The 20,619-nt window shown below is 39.3% G+C and overlaps 1 protein-coding gene across 1 annotated transcript; it reads right to left on the bottom strand.

The window, feature by feature from the left end:
* Window positions 1–975: 975 nt before the first annotated feature.
* LOC145687148 (uncharacterized) lies at window positions 976–4,485 on the bottom strand. The gene is made up of 2 exons (XM_081760608.1): window positions 3,151–4,485; window positions 976–1,026 (listed from the first exon to the last, which is right to left on the bottom strand). The coding sequence occupies exons 1-2, from the start codon at window positions 4,483–4,485 to the stop codon at window positions 976–978; spliced, it is 1,386 nt and encodes a 461-aa protein (XP_081616734.1).
* Between the last annotated feature and the right edge of the window lie 16,134 nt (window positions 4,486–20,619).

Consider the following 20,619-nt stretch of genomic DNA (forward strand, 5'->3'; position numbering starts at 1 on the left):
TTTGGACAGACCTTAGTGAAGTGAGACCCGGAGCAAAAGCCACACGTTGGTTGATTTGGACATTTTGATGTTGGATGCGAATTATATTTTTGACACTTTTCGCATCGGAGCGGGAGAGGTTGTGGAGTGCGAGATGCCTCGACCCGGTGTCGACGTTTGAAGATAAATGCCCCTGAAGTTAGAAGTTCATCGATAGTTTCTTGGTGCGAAGTAAGAACACGCATCATATATGTCGGGCCCATATTATTCTTAATGCGGATGCATTTCGTAATGACATGGCCTTCCTGTTTGAGCTCGTCGGCAACTTCTTCGTCTGTGATCGACGGGTCCACACCACGTATAACTACAGACAAGGTAGGCGATTTTCGTGGTGGTGGTGGCTGTTTGGCTCTTTTGTCGGCTAATCGTGCCATAGTGGCTGTTTTGCCAAAGACTTCATAGCTGCAGCGGTTCAGAATTTTATAGGCCAGTTTCTCATCTGTGGATTTTATGATGATGCCATTGCGAGTAGGTATTAGTTCAGAAATTGACGTACGAGGTACGTACTTACAGAATTGCTGGAGCAGAATTTTGAGATTGGCGAATTTAGGATCAAACTGTTGAAGGATAAAGTTGTATAACGGTGGACGTTGCGGTGTTTGTAATGGGGGAAATTGCCGGTCGTCTCCTAGATCTATCTGAAGTTCAGATTCAGAATCGCTAATTGTGTGTGCTTTCTTTGATGGCTGGGACAGAGGTTGTCGTGAAAGAGCTGGTGAACGTGAGCGAGATCGAGATCCAGATGGAGATCGACTAGTGCCTTGAGCACGTTTGTGGCTTTCCCTGCGTTGTCTGTCAAGAGCAGCAGCGTCAGCCGGACCTGGGATGATCTGTGGTAATCCGCAATGCTGATATGAGGGTTGTGTAGGAGAAGCCATGATACTGTGTTAGGAAAACAGAAAACGAATTCGTTTGCCGATAGATATGCCAAGGTCGTCAACTGTTTACAGGTATCTCTGCCTCCAAAGAGGAGAGTATCAAATAAATCTAGAAGCCAAAAACAATAGCAAGGGTCGTCAACTATTAGGATCAATTTAGTATTTTTGCCTCCGTGGAGGCTTATAATCAATTCGACGGTTGTTTCCTTGGACCTCGAGGAGGCAAGTAATCCAACCGTATACAGAAGATCGCGAGTAAAATCAAACAATGGGGATGGAAACACCAGAGGACTAGTTTATTTTTCTCCGCCAGCAACGTATACCCTATTTTTTACCTGGTTAGAGATTCCAGGTGGCCAGTTCGATGATGATTTTTTTTGTGCTAGCCGAAGGCTAGCTCCCTTGCGAGGGTTACGCCCTCTATCCGGGGTGAGGAGTGCAGAGACTGGGGAAGGAAGGATATTGGAGGTGGTCTATGGGAAGTAAGAGTAAGCGGAAAGAATCATTTATTGTATTTAGATCATAATTTCAGTTTATTGCTTTTATTGCATTTTATTCAATTTCATTGGACATTATGAACTTTGTTCATAATCATGAGGACAGGGGAAAAAATGACAATGAAGTGCATATGACAGGACAACACAAGGATATGTTAGTGAGACGAATGCAGATTATCTTCTTGTCCAGGGGCTGCTCTGGACAGTAATGTAGACAAGTGGAGCCCTGTTAGCACAATAGGTTACGGTGCAGCATATGTAGGTGATATATGAAATGGAAGGTGATCAGAAGAATAAGCTGAAGCGACAAAATGATCTGGATGGTCTGGTGGAATGGTTTTGAGATATAAAGAGAAGAGTAGGGATAGAGGGCAAGTAGAAAATTGATATCCTAAATCATAGTGGCGGTCGGCATCCATAGTATCTAGAAGTAATGGATGACGTTGCTGAAACCGGTTTGTGATGAACTTTAGTCGCAACTGTTCAAGATGACGGAGAATGGTAGGAAAAGAGATACGGTCGTAAAGCTCCTGTGTCGGACTGGGAAGCTTGATCCTATAAGCCAGACGAAATGCGTGCCTTTCAAGAACTTGTAATTTCTGATAGAAAAAAGGTAGTGCAGCAACCCAAGCGGGATGACCATAAGTTAGAACTGGACGTAAGAATACCTTATACGTATTAAGGATTGTAGTGGGTTGCAATCCCCATGTGGTACCAACTAGACGTTTTAGTAAATTGAGCCGAGCATACGCTTTACGAATGATTGCTTGAAGATGGGGCCGCCAAGTTAAATGATGATCGATTATGATACCAAGATAGGTAACCTGTTTAGTAGGTGATATTCGTGTGCCATGAACCTCTAGATTAAGTAGATTGGGGTTTTTCTGAACTCGAGAACGTTTTCGAGGTGGTATGAAGACGATAGCTTGAGTCTTAGTCGAGTTTATATGAAGGCGCCACTTAGCACACCATCGGAGAAAAGAGTCTATTGCTAGGCGGAGTGCAGAATTGATTTGTTGAATAGTTCTGGCTGTGCAAAGAAAGGCAGTGTCATCTGCATATTGAAAAGTATGAACATTGGGAGGAAGGGTTGGCATATCGGCTACAAACAGAAGGTATAGAAGAGGCGAGAGAGCGGAGCCTTGAGGTACACCAGAATGGATAAAGATCGGATGTGATGAAGAACTATTGATGGTAACATAAGATAGGCGGTTAGAAAGAAAATGGAAAATGAAACGGAGGTAGCAGAGTGGAAGCCTAAAACGGTGAAGTTTGAACATGAGGGCTAAATGCCACACTTTATCAAAAGCCTTCTCTAGGTCAAAAAGAATGAGGCATGAAGGCCGAGCAGTGTTATAATGATTTGTGATTAGGTTGAGAAGTCTGAGCAATTGATCATTGATGCTGAAATTAGGTCGGAAACCAGCTTGGTGTACAGGCAAGAGATTATATTGAGAAAGATGGTGATGTAGTCTGATGACAATGATGCGCTCAAGAATTTTGCTAAAAACGGAGGTTAATTGTATTGGACGGTAAGAAGCAACAGAATCTGGAGGTTTGTTGGGCTTAAGAAACATGAGAGTGGAAGAAGTCTTCCAGTCACAGGGGATGTAGCCGGTCCGGAGAATAAAAGAATATATATATGAAAGAAGCAGAAGAAGACAATAAGGAGCCTCTTTGATATGACGATAAGTTATGTGGTCGATACCAGGAGCTGTGTTGCGCTTGCGGTTTACGACGGTGGCGATATCAGATGTAGAAATTGGAGCTGTGAGAGGATTGTCGTCTGGAAGAATGTGTGCTGCGCTGGGTTGTAGATATGAAGATGATAAGTTCAAGCGATCAGTAGGATGTCTTTGAACAAAATCAGATGGGAATGGGGTGAAGGTAGTCTGCAGGTGGTCTGCAAAGGCGTTCGCTTTCTCTTCGTCTGTGTGTAATGGTTGGTTATTTACTAACAGCGGATATGGCGTGCGAGTAAGCTTCCCAGTCAACATATGAAATCGCTTCCAATACTTAGTAGGGTGTGAAGTTTCAGCTAAGTTGTTACACGTCTTCACCCAGTTGCGAAGCTTATGTGCCTTGACGTAGTTACGTACAGTGCGCTGAAGTTGGCGATGATGACGAAGAGCTTCTAGGTTACCAGTGCGCTGATATTCGCGAAAGAATTCGCGAGAACGATGTATGAGAGGTAGGTAGTTTGGCGGTAAACGTGGTTGGTACCTGGATATTTCAGTTGTGGGTATATGAAGGTCAGAAGCGTGATGAATGGAATGAGTGATTTCAGAGACCCGTGCGTAGAGATCATCTTCGGTAGTAGGAGGCTCGATGGTAACCAAATCTTCAGCAATAGTAGTGCGATAGTCATCCCACTTGGCTTGATCAAATCGTGGAACACGACGAGGTTCCGGTAGCAAACGAAGAGTAGGAGCCTGTGGTTGGTCGATATGAAGTTTTATGGGAAGGTGATCACTACCTATAGAATCGAGCACTTCGAGAGTGCAGCGCTGGAAGAGATTGCTAGAAGAAATAACTACGTCAGGTGTGGTATTTGTGATGGGTCTGGTTGCTTTAGGTATATCAAAAATATGACCGGTGGTATGAGTAGTAATGAAGTCAAGGAAGCTTTGTTTCTGATTATCCGGGCGGCTATGAATATTGATGTCGGCCATGATGATATAGTATTTAAAGTGATTGGAGATGTAGAGAAAGAATGAGCGTGGGATGGGGTGTCCAGGACGTACATATATGGTAGCTACGGTAACGTAAAGGGAGTGGAAGTACAGTGTAGTAATGAGATACTCTGGAACATTAGTCAATGCAGGGTGATATTGGCGGTGACTAATCGAAGGATGGAAGCCAATGGCTACTCCCCCATTTGCTCGGCGTGCTTCGATGGTAGAATCAGAACGGAGTAGGGTGTATCGAGGTATCCTGAACGTCATAGATGGAGTAAGAAGAGTTTCGTTCAGAAGGAAGGCCTGAATAGTTTCTTCGAGAAGTAGCTGTTCGAAGAGAGTGTACTGGGAAGTAAGTGATCGAATATTAAGAAACAGTAAAGAAATACCCATGATTAAGGTGCAGCAGTAGTGTTGGAAGTGGCGGAGGAGACATGGAATTCCTCAAGAGGGGTGGCGTGAAAATAAACATGAGGTCCAGAGTAAGTAGCTTGAAAAGAATATTTAAAGATAATGCGGGCTGCATGATTGACCACCTGGAGAATATGCTGACGTAGAAACGGGTGAATGTTTTGCAAAGCGATGGTAAAGAATGAAAGGAGTTGCTGTACGGAAATTGCTTCACCAAGAGGTTGTGATGCTACATGTTGTTGAACTACTGGTAAGACGGGTCGCAACGGAACAGTGAGCTCCGGATTTAAAGGTTCGGCCGTTGGCCTTGCTTTGCATCGATAACTATATGTGGGGTGTTGTTCTGGGCACGTAGAGCATTGAGGTGGCTTCGTTAGGTTGGTGCAAGCTTTCGTTTCGTGGTTTCCGCTGCAGTACCCACACTTGCTCGGCTGGGTGCATTTTGACGTTGGGTGTGAGTTGTATGCTTGGCAGCGCTCACACCTCAATGGTAAAGGTGGCGGCGACTTTGATGGCTCAACTCGATGTTTCTTTTTATAAATGAGGGCACCATGAGTGAGGAGATCATCAATAGTGGTTTGTGAATTTGTTAATACTCGTACCATGTAGGTAGCTCCTTGGTCATTTTTAATACGAAGGCACTTTAGAATAGAGTGTCCCTCAAGAGTGAGCTCTTCCATGACTTCGTCGTCTGTTAGAGAAGGGTCGACCCCTCTAATGACAACCGAGAGAGCCGGTGTTTTGCGTGGTGGCGGTGTTTGTCGAAATGCCTTAGGTTCAAGTCGCTTCAGATTTGCGTGCTTTCCAAAGATTTCAAAACTGCACTTATTGCGCACAGTAGTTAAGAAGTTAGAATCGTAAGATTTGAAAATGATTCCGTTGCGAGTGCGAACTATCTGTGCTACAGAAGCGCGTGGTAGATATTTTAGAAGCTGCTGGAAAGCTAGTTTTGTATTTTCAAACTTTGTGTCAAAATTGGTGAGGAGAAATGAGTACAGACACGGTTTGGTGGTATCCTGGAGAGATGGAAATTCTTTGTCGTCGTCTAAATTCATTGAACTGACAGATTGTTCAGAATCACTTACAGTATGATGGCGTTTAGTTGGCTTTATCCGGAGTACGAGAGCGGGATCTACCAGTATTCTTGCCTTGAGATGTAGTTTGCTGTCTGCGGTCGGCCCCCTTACCCACCGAGGTAGGTTCGATAGACGGACCCGGAGGTAACGGCGGTAGTCCCGGATGGCCACCTGATGCCATCCCTTGAGATGTTAGACGACTCTGACAATGAAGATGAGAGGAAATGCAATGAGATGAGGTGATAGGGGAAGCCCACTGTGGCTCTCACTTGAGGCAGCAATACGTCCTCGCGGAGATGTCGGTCAGTGCGATCACTGGCCCTCCACAAAATAGATGATGATGGCCACGGGCTCCCACTTGAGTCAACAATACGGACTTCAAGGGGATGTCGATTGCCTGTAGCAGAGCAATCCTCCCTGAGTGAACAAAAGCAGTATTAGTAGCTCACAGAGCGTTAGTAATTCTTCTCAGATCTATGAATCGAAGATCGACTCTGAATTCTGAGTTCAAGATGATGAATGTTTTTTTTTTTTTTTTTTTTTTTTTTTAGGGGTACGGGAATAGGGTAATATATATACATCTTTATTCATCAATTTTAGTTTTATAAAATAATTTCCTACTCCCAGCCATTAGAGGGTTACGCCCTCTCTTTGGCATGGAGTTCAAAGTATCACTATTGATTTCAAGGTAATGATATATGGGCAAAGTGCAGTAATCATGAACACATAGATTAGTAAATGCAAAATAAATCCATAGATTATTTCTGAAAAGAAAAAAAGAATATATATATATATATATATTATAGAAAAGTGCAGATATATGTTTGAGGTGCTAGGATACTAATAGGAATTGCAGTACATAAGAAATATAATAGAATAAAGAATAATGATTATGAAAATGAGGTGAAGTGCTTACACGTCACAAACAGAGTTTGATTAGTGAGACAGATGCAGGGTTAAATCTTCTGTCCCGGGGCGGCTCAGGACTAATGAACACATTGGGAAGCCCTTGTTAGTGATGAGGATATATGTGCTAAGATGGAAAGAGATGAGGAAGATGATGATTAATGACATATAATGCATATATTTCCCTTTCAGCCGCAGGAAGATGTTCGTGTTTCGCATACATAGATACGAAGATATTTAATGGGGAGTGCTTGTATCGGTATGCTGCGTCGGTAAGTGCGTCAGTGTGAAGTATATCCAAGAAAAGCGGATGGCCTGTTTGGATGCGAGAGGTTATGTATCTATGGCGAAGTTGTGCGAGATGCTCGGTGATCTTTGGAAAGTCTATGTATTCATACGTGAGCCACGTCGGATATGGAAGTTTAATTCGATGCGCCAGTCGAATGGCATGTCGTTCCAGGATGCTAAGCTTTTCATAGAAAGAAACGGAAGCATTGCACCAAGCGGTATGCCCAAAGGTAAGGATCGGACGAAGGAATGCTTTGTAAGTATGAAGCAAAATATCGGCTTTTAGTCCCCAAGTTGTTCCGGTGAGGCGTCGCAAAAGATTTAATCTAAGATTAGCTTTGTCCGTTAGTTTTTTCAAGTGAGCATTCCAGCTGAGCTTTGAATCGAAAACCACGCCTAGATAGGTAGCAGTGGTGGAAGGGCGTACAGGGTACCCATCAACACTTAGGCGCAAGTGAGTTGGATTTCTATGGACTTTGGAACGACATTTAGGCGGTAGAAATACTAGAGCTTGCGTTTTCTCGGAGTTGATCATTAAGTGCCATTTCTTACACCACTTGACGAAATTATCGAGTGTTGCTTGTAAAGCAATGTTAAGCTGGTGCACAGTTTTGCCGAGTGCAAGAAAAGCTGTATCGTCAGCATATTGAAAAATAAAGACGTTGCGTGGAACAGAAGGGATATCGGACGCATAGAGGATATATAATAAAGGGCTGAGAGCTGATCCTTGTGGTACACCAGTTAGAGGAAAAATCGGCCAAGAGAGGGCTGTACCAACTGTAACATATGCAATGCGATTTGAAATGAAAGAATATATTAACCTAAGATAGCACACGGGAAGTTTGAACGACTGCAATTTTTTAATGAGGCCATAATGCCAAACCTTATCGAACGCCTTCTCTAAATCCATGAGAATAAGACATGATGGTAAAGCTTTGTTATATTGGTTAGTAATTATTGTACTGAGACGAAGTAGCTGGTCATTTAAAGAAAATCCAGGGCGAAAGCCCGCCTGATGGATAGGTAACAGAGAAGTTGTGTCAAGATACTTATGGAATCGACAAACGATAATTTTTTCCAGTAGCTTACTGAAGACTGAGGTGAGCTGGATGGGTCTGTAAGAGGATACTGAATGTACAGGTTTATGAGGTTTGTGAAACATGCAAATTTTGGAGACTTTCCAATCTGAAGGGTAGAAACCAGTTTTAAGAATGAAATTGTATATTGTTACTAGGAGTAGCAGGAGTGATGGCGGGGCTTCTTTGATATGTCGGTAAGAGATCAAATCGATCCCAGGTGCAGTATTTCTTTTTCGTGCTAGTGCCGTACGGAATTCATCGACTGTGATGGGTGAAGTAAGAGGATGGTCTGGGTCAATGGCGTGCTCCGTGGAAGGCTGTAAGGCAGTAAGACATGATATGTCTGTCCGTTCACAACGCTTGGAAGCGGCTGATGGTGTAAAAACGGCCTGTAACTGGGTAGCAAATGCATTTGCTTTTTCAGCGTCAGAATAGAGAGGTGTACCGTCAGCTATGAGAGGGTAGGTTATTGTAGTGCTTTTACCAACAAGCTGATGAAATCGCTTCCAATAGCGAGAAGGATGAGCTTCTTCGGATAAGGTGTTACAAGTTTTTATCCAGTTTCTACGTTTATACGCAACAAGATAGCTACGTACCGTTCTTTGCCATTGATGATGAAGCCGTAAATATGAATCATTCCCAGTCCTATAATATTCTCGAAGATGTTTTCGAGCTTGCTGTATAAGTGGAATGTAAGTTGGCGGTAATTTCGGTCTGTGTGCGTGCACTTGCTCTGTTGGAATATGGTTCTGAGCACTTATTTGGATGGCTTTAGTGACATTTGTAACACAGGAAACTAACTCAGTTTCATTAGTTGGAGGCTTTTCACAATGAATAATGCGTTCAAGATCCTGCCGGAAAAGAGGCCAGTTAGCCTTATCATATCTCGGAACATGACGAGGGGCGATTTCTTGGCGTGGTCGTTGCCCTCGAGTTAGTGTGAGTTTTACTGGATGGTGATCGCTCCCAATCGAGTCCAAAACTTCTAGCTGACAGTCTGAAAGAAGATTTAGAGAAGTAATAACAACGTCAGGCGTGGTCTGACTGACAGGTCTAGTGTGCGATGGAAGGACATGTAGATGAAGATGGAGATCGTTTATTAAATACTGTTGAAAATCTGCTTTCTCACGATCACTTCTACTATGGAGATTAATGTCCGCCATGATAATAATATTTCGATAATTATTGGCAATGTATCGGAAATATTCTAGCGGGATAGGTTGACGTGGACGAATATAAATCGTACTAAAATTGATGATTATAGACGGAAAGTATATGGAGTAAAGAAGATATTCCGGGAAAGTACTGAAAGCTGGCGGATTGTACGCTCTAGTTGGATATTTTGGAGAAAAGCCTATTGCAACTCCGCCTTGTGCACGAGCTAAGTGATTATGATAGTCTTGGCGTTGTAGTTGATAGCCCGGAATGCGAGCTGGCATGTTTGGTTTTAAAGCGGTTTCATTCAGTGCAAAAACATTAATATGTTCCTCCAACAACAGCGCCTCTAATAATAGTTTATGTTGCGAAAATGATCGAATATTAACAAATAAGAAATTAATACCCATAATGAAGAATACTATGCGGATTGTATTAAACAGTGGTTTCCAGTGATCCAATATGAAAATGAACATAATTGTTTGAATAAGTGGCATGGAGATTGATGTGAAAGATGGATTTTGCGGCTGTGATAATGTGGTGAAGGATATTGGTTCGCTGAAAGGGAAAGATATTTTGAAGCACCAAACTGATGTAGCGAAGAAGATCTTCGACTGTTAGCGGTGGTAAGATTGATTGGTTAGGTTGAGTTGTTGTATCGGTCGTTTTTAGTGGTACTGTTAGCTCCGGGTGCTCTGGTTTCGGTACTGGTTTCGCTTTGCAACGATAGCTATATGTAGGGTGATCCACACTGCCACAGGTGTTACATTTAGGTGGCCCTCGTAAGTTGGGACATGCTTTGGTTTCATGTAGACCCGAGCAATAACCGCACTTAGATGGGTTGGAACAAGCTGCTGTGGTATGGTCATTGTACGTCTGACATTTTTCGCAGCGAATAGGTAATGGTCCTTGTGTTTTGGATGGTTCAACGCGATGTATTTTCTTGTAAATGGGTGCACCAAAACGTAACAGGTAATCAATAGTGTCCTGATGCTTAGAAAGGACACGAACCATGTACGTCGGACCATTATTATTCCTAATACGAATGCACTTTTCTACTGAGATTCCTTCTTGCTTTAATTCCTCTTGAATTTCTGCATCGGTAAGCTCTGGAGAGACACCTCTAATAACGACTGATAGAAATGGTGGTTTTCGAGGTGGTGGAGGTTGTTTCTGCCGCTTATCCGTCAATTTTGTTAGTTTTGCGTTTTTACCGAAGATTTCGTAGGAGGCTTTGTTGCGAATAGTAATTCCGAAATTCGGATCTTTAGATTTAAGAATGTAGCCGTTTTTAGTGGGAACAATTTGGACCAGAGTATCCCGTACCCGTGGAACATATTTCATGATTTGCAGGAAAATTAGTTTGGGATTAGTGTACTTTGTGTCGTAGTCTGTGAGTATGAAATGATAGACAGGATCGACATTCGATTGTACTGAGGATGTACCTTGAACCCCAGTAGCAATATTGGTATTCTGTGGAATGAGTTCTACATCCATTGTGACAGTTGGGGACCGTGACCGTATGCGTTTTGCTGACTGTGTTGAGTCATTAGATGGATGTCTTTCTCTAGATGTAGACGGTAATGGTTGACTTCCCCAGGAGAAGTGACGAGTGCGGTTAGAAGGTGCAATGGGTGCCGTCTGTGCAGATTGAGCGCCTAGATTTGAAGGAACGGTAGCAGGTAATCCGAAGTGCTTCCCAAGATTCGATTGCCGGTTAGTGTTGCTAGAGTCCGCCATTTTAATGAAGCTGCCCGGGGCCGAAGCCCAAACGAGGACGAAAAGGATGAACAAGATGATGAGATGAAGTTCAAAAAACAAGTTTGCCCTTCGAAAGTGAAAACTTCCGTCAACCCTCTAAGTGTTGTATGTGTGCTTTGCTCCCAAATGCGTATTGCAACACTTGTTCCTCGCTGGCACACTAACTAGCACAAGAGAGGTTAGGCTCCTTGATTCAGTATGATGATGAATGTTGAACAAAATCGATTTTTAAATTAGGTTTCTTGCAATAGACAGCGAGAGCGTTTATGTCTATCTAGATCTTGAGCATCTTCACTGATAACAGTGATTTTTTTTTTTTATGGTGGGAATCCATATTCAATCTTCTGCTATTGATATGAAGGTATATTTTTATAGAATGCCAGATTGTAAGTTCGCGCTGCTAAATGGCACCAAACTTCCTGCAGCTAGTGACATCTAGCGCACAAAATTAGCACTTCTAGGCGTGTTGTTTTCTCACTCTATTTAGCATACTTTCGTCTTCTATGTTATACTACTTTTCAGTATATATATATATATATATATATATATATATATATATATATATATATATATATATATATATATATATATTCTCACAAAAAATTATACCGTATTTTTTTCATTATTTTAATTATCCTTAATTACTTGTTGCTCCCAAGAGTTTGGTTTGATCTCTAACATAACGTGTTCACATCGTACTTAGTTAAATTTATAATTCGTTGCATTTAACTATTATTATTATTATTATTATTATTATTATTATTATTATTATTATTATTATTATTATTATTATTATTATTATTATTATGTGAGTATGTTAGCCAGCTCTATACCATATTTATGTTGTAACTATTCAAGAACGTTCTCTACTATTACCAGTACAACTTCATTGATTTCCCTCTGCACTCACAAATAATATCCTCACTCTTCTCCACACCGACATTTCGATGACATCTAGTTGGTATTGGTTCCTTCTGAGTAGTGTTTACATCTCTGATCTGGAAAAGAAAACTGCTCAATGTATGACATAAGAGCATCATTGTGATAATTAAAAATAAAAGAACAGAGAAATACAATGAAGAAAAGATACGAGAACATAAGGTAGAATAATATAGAAAGGAAGTACTGTCATTGTACGTGCAGTTATGCATTCACGTGTAAAGTGCCCGCAAAGCAATTGACAGGGCTACCGCCTTTTTTCTGTTATCATAGTCTTTCGTCAACGTCAGGAGGCCTGGCAGCTCTCTTTTATTTCAGTGAGAGGGCGGGTAGCAATGTGTGACGTCATAAAGCGACCAATTGGAAACGACATGCATAAACAATAACTTGCCTGAAACATGCGATTCGTCTATTTCTCATTCAACAGTGCTTATTCAACAATGTATTTTTTTCTACTTGAGAAGCCGCCGTGGCTTCATGATAGAGTGTGTACCTCTAGTGCGTGGGGACGCAGCTTGTGCCAAGTGGGCTTTGTGGAGGACAAACACCTTGTGCATGAGTTTTCTAGGGATTCTCCCGCTTCCTACCACTTTATTTATTCCGCCATTTTATTCATGTCTCTTCATCACCATCCCCTTTAGCCTAGTAGGCATAACCGTGGTACCTAAAACGTAAAGATTTCAAATGTTTCCTACTAACTAGAGGCATTTTATTCCTAGTAACATTTTTTGTTACATATGACATAGTGATAGAGCGAGTGGATCCCCTGGTTTGATACCTGCACAAATAAGTTTGTGGTGGACAACATCGTGTCGGTGGGTTTTCTCGGGGTACTTGCGTTTCCTTCCACTTTCCCATTCCGTCAATTGTTCCATCAACATTCACTTGCCTTAATCATCGTGTCCCTTACCCTAAAGCGCATTATCGTTGGACGTTGAACTGAAATATTATCATTTCATTTTCTTTTTATTTTTTGTTACATGTTTAATGTATTCACTGCAGAAGGGAATCAAGTCTAGTTTTGGACATTTTGGACACATATGGTCATTATGATCTCTACCTGAATCTCCATACACAGCATAAATGTTTCAAGTTTAGGCATTCTAATAATTACTATAATTGAAAAGAAATGATAATTATTCAACTCACTTAAGGGTACGGTACCGTACAAATTTTCTTTCTTTCTTTTTCCTTTTTTTTTTTTACTTTAGTAATTGAACTCGATTCCGTTGTACTCTGAACGCCCCATTTGTTGTTGTTCTATAAAATATTACTACTAGTTCAGCAAGCTTTTGTTTCCGTTTATATTCCAAGTCAAAGAGCAAATCTACATTACTAAGACAAACAATAGTGTATACGTTGAGTGGTGTTGATTTCAGTTTAGCGTCCCTTTCAACAGCGAGGCTCTGCGAGACATGGACTACTAGATAGCGTGGGATCTGAACCACAAAAGATCCAGCTGGGAATCGAATATGGGTCTACCATGCCAAAGGAACTAACGGATACGCTAACCGCTTAGCCAAGAAGGAGTTCTATAGTGTTTTGCGACAGAAAATTGGTATAGGATCGTGTAAATACTCGTACTTTGAGTTTGAAAATAAACAACAATCATTCATCACATTCTGCAGGTTAACCGCATAATATTCTGGCTAACGAAGAAGCTTAATCAGTACATTGCTTTACCTAAAAGGTGAGTATTACTATGTCATGGTTTGTTGAGTCGGAGAACTAAATCCTCTTCTTAATGTATCCAGGAAAACCTTTGACAATTAGCGGAAGAAAATCATCAAGGCATCGTTTCGGGAAAATGACATTTATGGACTGATATATGTAATTTTATAGTTTGTCTTTTTACTATCATAACATAGTTATTGACGTATTTGTCTACAGAAAAATGTGTGTACAATCTTCTATTTGACTAGTACCGACGCATTAGCAAATAAGTCCGACTCACAACATTTGATCAAATTTCTCAATCAAATTGGCTTCTCTATTGATTGTAATGCATTGTTATAGCATACCAAGAAACCTCAGCACTAGATTTGCTAAGTAGCCTATTCTAATATTTTCTTTGTTATATTCTTGCTTCTTAATTTATATTCATAACAGTTTTTATGTTACTGGTTTTACTAACTTACATTATATGAAACCGAATGTATCAAACTCCCCTTACATTATGAACATAGCTCTTTAACCAAGATGTTATGTTGTTGATCTGCAGTAGGAAATTAATTATCGCTCTTTATTTTCAAACTTAAAATGTGAGATTTTCAATATATACATACAGTACCGTAGCCAGGATGTGTGTTTGGGGGGGGGGGAGCAAGTGCTGTTATAGGTACATATAGAAACATTACAAACAAAGAAATATATAAACATAAAATATATAAAAAAATGCAAACGTCAAAGTACCAAAGTACATTGTCGGACCTCTTTGGGGGGACCCGGCCCCTCTGCCCCGCCTTCCCTACGCCACAGTGTATATATATATATATATATATATATATATATATATATATATATATATATATATATATATATATATATATATATATATATACTAAAACATGTTACTTTTTCTTTAACTCCTCAGTTCCGAGAAACAGGGCTACACCGTGGCCAATCGCCATTTTTTTCTGCACGCCATCATGGTTAAGAAAGAACTGCCGCGTTTCCCTTTTCACTAAGCAGTCAAGAAAATTCCACAGAGCTGACAACATCTATTGAAAGGTGTTGCAAAACAAACATGTTTCAATGTTACAAACTCGAGCTTAAAAAAATATTACAAAGTTGCGTATTCTATAGGATACGCAAAGACCCATGATGTAAAATGAATATGTCATACTACAATAGAATTATAGAGGTGCTTGTCTTCACTTAAGAAGTTTTTCATGAAAGCATATCCCTAATAAACAAGGGCAATACATAGGTCAAATTGTGTTTTGTATTATTATTATTATTATTATTATTATTATTATTATTATTATTATTATTATTATTATTATTAGAGGGTATTGTTGTATTGTTCAGTGTACTTGTGTCTTATGAAGATTTGCATACTTGATTGTATTAACATAATCATCACATGTGTTCAACCATTATTGACAGGTCACTTGCTGCAACCAAGAACCTTCCATACTCATGATCTTTAGCATGGGTTGTATGATGCACACTTTAATAAAAAAATGGAAATGTGCTTTATGGAAAATTTTTGAACACGTTCTATTCTAGAGGCACCACATAGTAGTGTAACACTCAAGAATGAGTTTAATAAGAAAATCATATAATTAATTGTTTTGAAAATGTCGATAATTCAAAAAGAAAAAAAAAACGTTTTTCTAAATACATGTAAGTAATTCGGATGAACTGTTGTTGATAAGATTGATATATGATCATTATAGCAAAAGAAAAAAAAAAGAAACATATTTTCAGAAGTACACATCTAAGTCATATACTTGATGTAATGTGCTGAGTTTGATTTTGTTTACAGAGTACGAGCTAATATCAGAGGCAGAGAGTGTAAATTGATTTTGTAGTAGTAACTGACTAGCCGTTGGGACAAAATATTACTTTATAGTTGTGTTGTTATCATCTGCATACAGCAGACCGGAAGCACGGCTAATAGTATCTGCAAGAACATTAATATATATCAGAAGAAAAGGGACCGAAGTGTGAACCCTGTGGTACTCCTTGATTGGACTGAAGCTTAACGTCCCTCTTAGCACCGATGCTATATGATACTGAACCTAAATGCTAGTGTTGGATCTGGGACACATGAGTTCGCATTGGGAATCGAAATTAGATCTTAAGTTTCGAATTTTCATACATACCGTTTAGCCACTAGGGAGCTCCAGTGGTATACTTGAAATGACTAGATAAGTGTAGAACAACAACTATGTAAGACAGCTTATTACTATCTGTATTAGAGACAGCTTTGAAACAAATTTCACATTAAACTTTAAAAAAAAAAACAGACAAAATGAGAGACTGATTACATCTGTGAAAATATTTGCTAAATATGTCTAAATTGTTTCACGTATTTCTCGTTATAAAGAGCATCAGTTTTCTCTTGGGTATAACATGTAAGATTGGTTGGGTAATACTGACGAAGATATGTGTAAAGGCTATTAAAAAAAGGTTTAGAAAAAAAATGCTTCACCAAACCTTGGAGAAAACAAGAATAATCGAGATGCGTATGTAATTTGAAATAACATTTTGTCTTTCAAAGTCGAAAATCATCCTTTGGATAATAAAGATATGTCAAGGGTAGTGACAAAGGATATGTGCATTCTTTAATTACTGGTGTGGGGAGAAAATCAATGCCAGTTGATTTGAATGGTTTCAAAGATAAGAGTTCTGAGTTGGCGTTACTCTTTCGTATTATAAGAGACGATAGTAAACCTGAGGGATATCTAAGAACAGTCGTGAAATTGATTAGGATTTAGATGTCTGGGCTTTCGGCGTCTGCGGTCATTTTGCCTTCTCTCACGTTTGAGTGATGATATCCCTCGGCGACCACACTATCCGGGGAAAGGGAAAGAAGAAAGGATTGGGGAAGGAAGGAAGCGGCCTGGAAACTATAAGTTAGGTACCAAGCCTGGAATTTCCCTGGTGTGAATGAGGAAACCCCAGAAAATCCTCATTCAGATTGATTGGCCTATAAAAGCGTTTTACAATTTTTCGACCGAGTGTCCCCACCGGGAATCGAACCCGGAATCTCTCGCACCGAAGTGTTATGAGTTGGCGTTACTCTTTCATATTATAAGAGAGAATAGTGTATCTCAGATAATATCTAAGAGCAGTCAAGAAATTGATTAATCAAAATTCAGATGAGTAGCTCAACCAGTAAAGAAGTTTTATTATTAAAAACGAAAATGGTTTAGGATTTAAGAAAGCACAGTGGTTCAGTGGCAAAATGTTTACCTTTATTGCGTGAGGTTCCAGGACCGTTTGTTAGCCAAGTAAGTTTGTAGTGAACAAAATAGTATTAATGGTTTTCTAGAGGTACTCCCGTTTTCTCCTAAATCTATATTTCACAAATTATTTCATTATCATTAGCTTGCCTTAATCATACGTCTCCCTTAGCCTAAAGAGTGAGACATTATTTCATCTGTCATGAATCGGACCCCTCTGTCCTAACGGAATATCCCGTAGCCCCACTTCATGTGGGGCATCCCTTGCGCCGCCACTGAACGATTCAGAATCATGAATTTTTTGATAGAGCAGATTACAAGTCTAAGACGAAAAATGCCGCCCCAGCTCAATGGGTAATAGTTTTGGAGATATTCGCTCTCAAAGTTCATTTTCCTACGTGTTTGGAGAGTTTGGGTCTGAATGCACTTTTGACCAAGGTCCATATGAACATTTTTCCTCATTTTGATGTGAGGAATCACCTGTTTTAGTTTGTCGGTCTAGTTCATTAATAATCGTGTCCCTTAGACTAAAGAGTATAATTATGGGACGTTAAACTGAAATATTTCGTTGCATTTCGAAATTGATGTCGAGTTTGCTCACGAGTTCATTTCTGGATGATCGCATGTTCATTTTGGCACCTATTAACAGTCAAAATTGCCGTATTTTCTGCTTTGAAAGCCCACATGTCATCGTCAAGAAACCAATGCTCCTCAGCTCTTGACTGATTGGTGTGTGTGTGTTTAGTGCGGCATTTTTTTACCTCATTTTGCAACATCAACGTAGAACACTACAGATACATTATCTTCCATTTATTATTTTTTTTTAATTTTATTTATTTATATATTTTTCCAACGATTGTTGCTTAGATGGAAGAGCTTCGGGTTCAGCAAGATAGCAGTACGTGCGTCATAAGCCATCCATCAATTTCTCTTTCGCACATTTTTCTTTTGTTTTTGTTTTCCCAGCTGTTTTGATTATGTTGTTTGGCCTCCGCGAAGCTGTGATTCGACAATATTAAACTTATCCTAGCAGAATGCCATTAAATATCGATATTATTCTGGCAATACAGAAACGATTCAAGCACTTAAGCACAATATTGAACGCACCATTCGTAAAATAATGGCACAAAACATTGAATATTGCAAAATTTAGTTGAAAAGATGAGCTATTGCCGAGCGAGTAATTGAATTCAATTATCTTCCGTACCTAATCGGAAGCTGCAACAACGTTTCAAATACTGGATAGTGTTTATTTGATACCACCTTTAAAAATAAACCAGTTGATGGCCCACCCATTATTATTATTATGAAGTATCCTGTCCTTTAGCAGAGCCTGGGACTAATGGTACGTATTTTATTTATTTTAGGTTTGGGTCTGGATTATTTTTTTCAGGTTTCTCGATCTTCAGCTTTCTCTTTTAACTCCCTGTATTTCATTTTATTTTCTTTAAATCATCGATCACTTGTGTTATTTTTCCTATTAATCGCTTCCTACATATTTGCAACTAAAAAGAAAGAAAAAAAAATACTACATGAATGGTTATTTAAAAAAAAATCTACTCGTTATCCTTCTAAAACAAATTCATTCGTTAACTACAAAACCTGAAACTATACCCTTAGACTCTGTACGATATAACAAGTAAGACACATACCACCGTGCTAAAGTATCTCGCGCCAATTCATTAAGTTATACTAGTAGCTTGGAATAAGTAAATTACTTGCATAGTTAAACACCCTAATGCGATTAAAAGCATACATATAATGTCAGAAAAGCTCATATTTTGAAATTAATTAATACTAACTCGAAAAGAAAAAAAAGTTTATAATGAGAATATTCGCAAATTCAAAACCAAAAGCATGTATCACAATGGCTGAGTAGTATATATTATGGTTAATAGAGTAACAAGGTTGGACCATATCGGAAACAAGATGATGATTGGCTGGCGATATTACGTCACCACAGAAGCAGAGCGGGAGAAGCACACAGCCACAGACGGAAGATGCTTGGAGTTTGCAGAAGAAATAATGATATTAATCACTGCATACGTTTTATTTCTGGTTAAATGTTTGTTTTTGCTTCATTTTAGTTGATTATATCTTATTTAGGCCGAAGTTGACTTTTAAATGTTATTGTTCGTATTCATGTATTTTAAGTGAATGAACATCCTAGTTGCCACAATGGCTTAATGCTTGGAATATTTTGATTTTATCACTCATTTCTTTGATCAAACGTGGAGACTACCTGCAGCGCTGATTTCTATATAACTTGGATAGGAAATTTCTATATGCTATTGCATTGTCATATAAGCAAACAAAGATTCAATCAAATACAGTTTACTCAAATTCTGGGGAAGGGATCCAATCAAACTTTTCCAAAGTGGGCGCACGCAACCTCCTTCCAGGATGAGTGCCTATGAATACCAACACATGACACAGAAACTGTGTCCAATTCTCAGATATCTTACCTAATTGGGAGGAAATACATATCTTGGTGGTGTCCGTTAACGTGTCATATTTTATTCGTCAATGAGTGATGTATCCAGCAAGACATAAAAACCTTTTCACTGGTTTGATTTGTTCGAAACACACAGTGGAAGTTGAAACGTTGAAGTAGTTATTCTTTCAATACTAGATGATCCACGTTTTATTAAATAAAAAAATAAAAAAAAAATCATTGGAAATGCAGTGGCAGAACTCAATTCTAGTAAGAGGACTCCCTGGTTCCAACCCAGCTAAATATGCTTGTGATATAAAATATAGTGTCAGTAAGTTTGTCTTGTGTTTCTCACGCTTCATCCCACACTCTCATTCGAGCAATTCTTTCATAATAATTGACTTGTATTATCAGTCTCTTTAATATTCTATAGGACATAGAAGTGGAACTTTAAACTTAAGGGTTTCATTTTGTTTAATTGCTTGTTTGTTTATAAAATGGGTCTTTTATAAAAGAATTATGTGTTTGCACCGGAGCTTCCTCCTAGCTATATGGTTATTGTATGCATCTGAGCCAGGAAATCTGGGCTCGATTCCCGGTGAGAGCTCATGAAATTTGGATTCCGTGTTAAAGCTGTAGGTCCACGTCCTATATGGCCTTGCTGTTGAAAAGGATGATATACTCTCACACGACAACAACAACTACGCTTGCTTGAACTTTTTTTTTCTGCTGTACTTAGCATACCCGGCAACCGAGCAGCCAGGCATCATTTTAATGCTAACTTTTGTAAGTAGTGTTTGTATACAACACAATACGATACAACATACACGCACACGCAAAGCTTCTAGTTAAATTGGAATCTATATGGCATATGACAACATTTCAAACAGAAAGTAACTCCAAAGCCCAAGGGGAAAAATATAATAAAATCTTGGCCTGCCCCTTAGCAAAATCATGTTTGCCAACACAATTTCGGGGTAGTTGGTCCTCGCAATCCAGCCACTTCCTCATGGTGAACTCTCGATTACTTTCAAAAGATAATAAATCATGAAAATAAGCGAAGCGCTGGACAACAATTGAGGTATTGTTAGTAATTAGAAAACACAATCTCTCATTTTAGTATTTTACATCGGAAAACTTTCGAATAAAACTCAAAACCAACTGGAAAACATCAACAGAAAAGAAAGACATTTTTAGCCTAAAATTGAAATTTTTGACTAATAGCATACGTAAATATCATATAAATCCAACCCTAAAGCACGAATTTAATATGTCTTAAACAAAACAATAAACGATCTTAATGCAGAAAAGAAATATGTGACATAGTCAAATAATGACACTTTTGTGAAATCGTTATGCATGTTGCTTAACCGAATCACTACCGGAACTTACAGGGAGGCTATTTGAAGCGTTCGCACAGCGTTTTTATTGCTCATGCGTACGCTTGGAATACGCTAACCATGTATTTAAATGCGGATGGCTAATCACAATGCGCTGCAAACGCGAAAGCAATTTAAACGCTGAGAAAACGTCAGCTCGAGCGTATTTGGTGCGTTTCGGAACAA

The sequence above is a fragment of the Thermobia domestica genome, chromosome 6 (genome assembly GCF_964235325.1).
Source record: "Thermobia domestica chromosome 6, izTheDome1.hap1.1, whole genome shotgun sequence".
NCBI lineage: Eukaryota > Metazoa > Arthropoda > Insecta > Zygentoma > Lepismatidae > Thermobia > Thermobia domestica.

Excerpts from the sequence above, each read along its gene's own strand:
- LOC145687148 (XM_081760608.1), bottom strand. The coding sequence starts at position 4,485 with ATGGGTATTTCTTTACTGTTTCTTAATATTCGATCACTTACTTCCCAG. Across the intron at positions 1,027-3,150 it reads CATCTGATATCGCCACCGTC|ATTTATTTGATACTCTCCTC; the intron begins GTAAACCGCAAG and ends TTTGGCTTCTAG.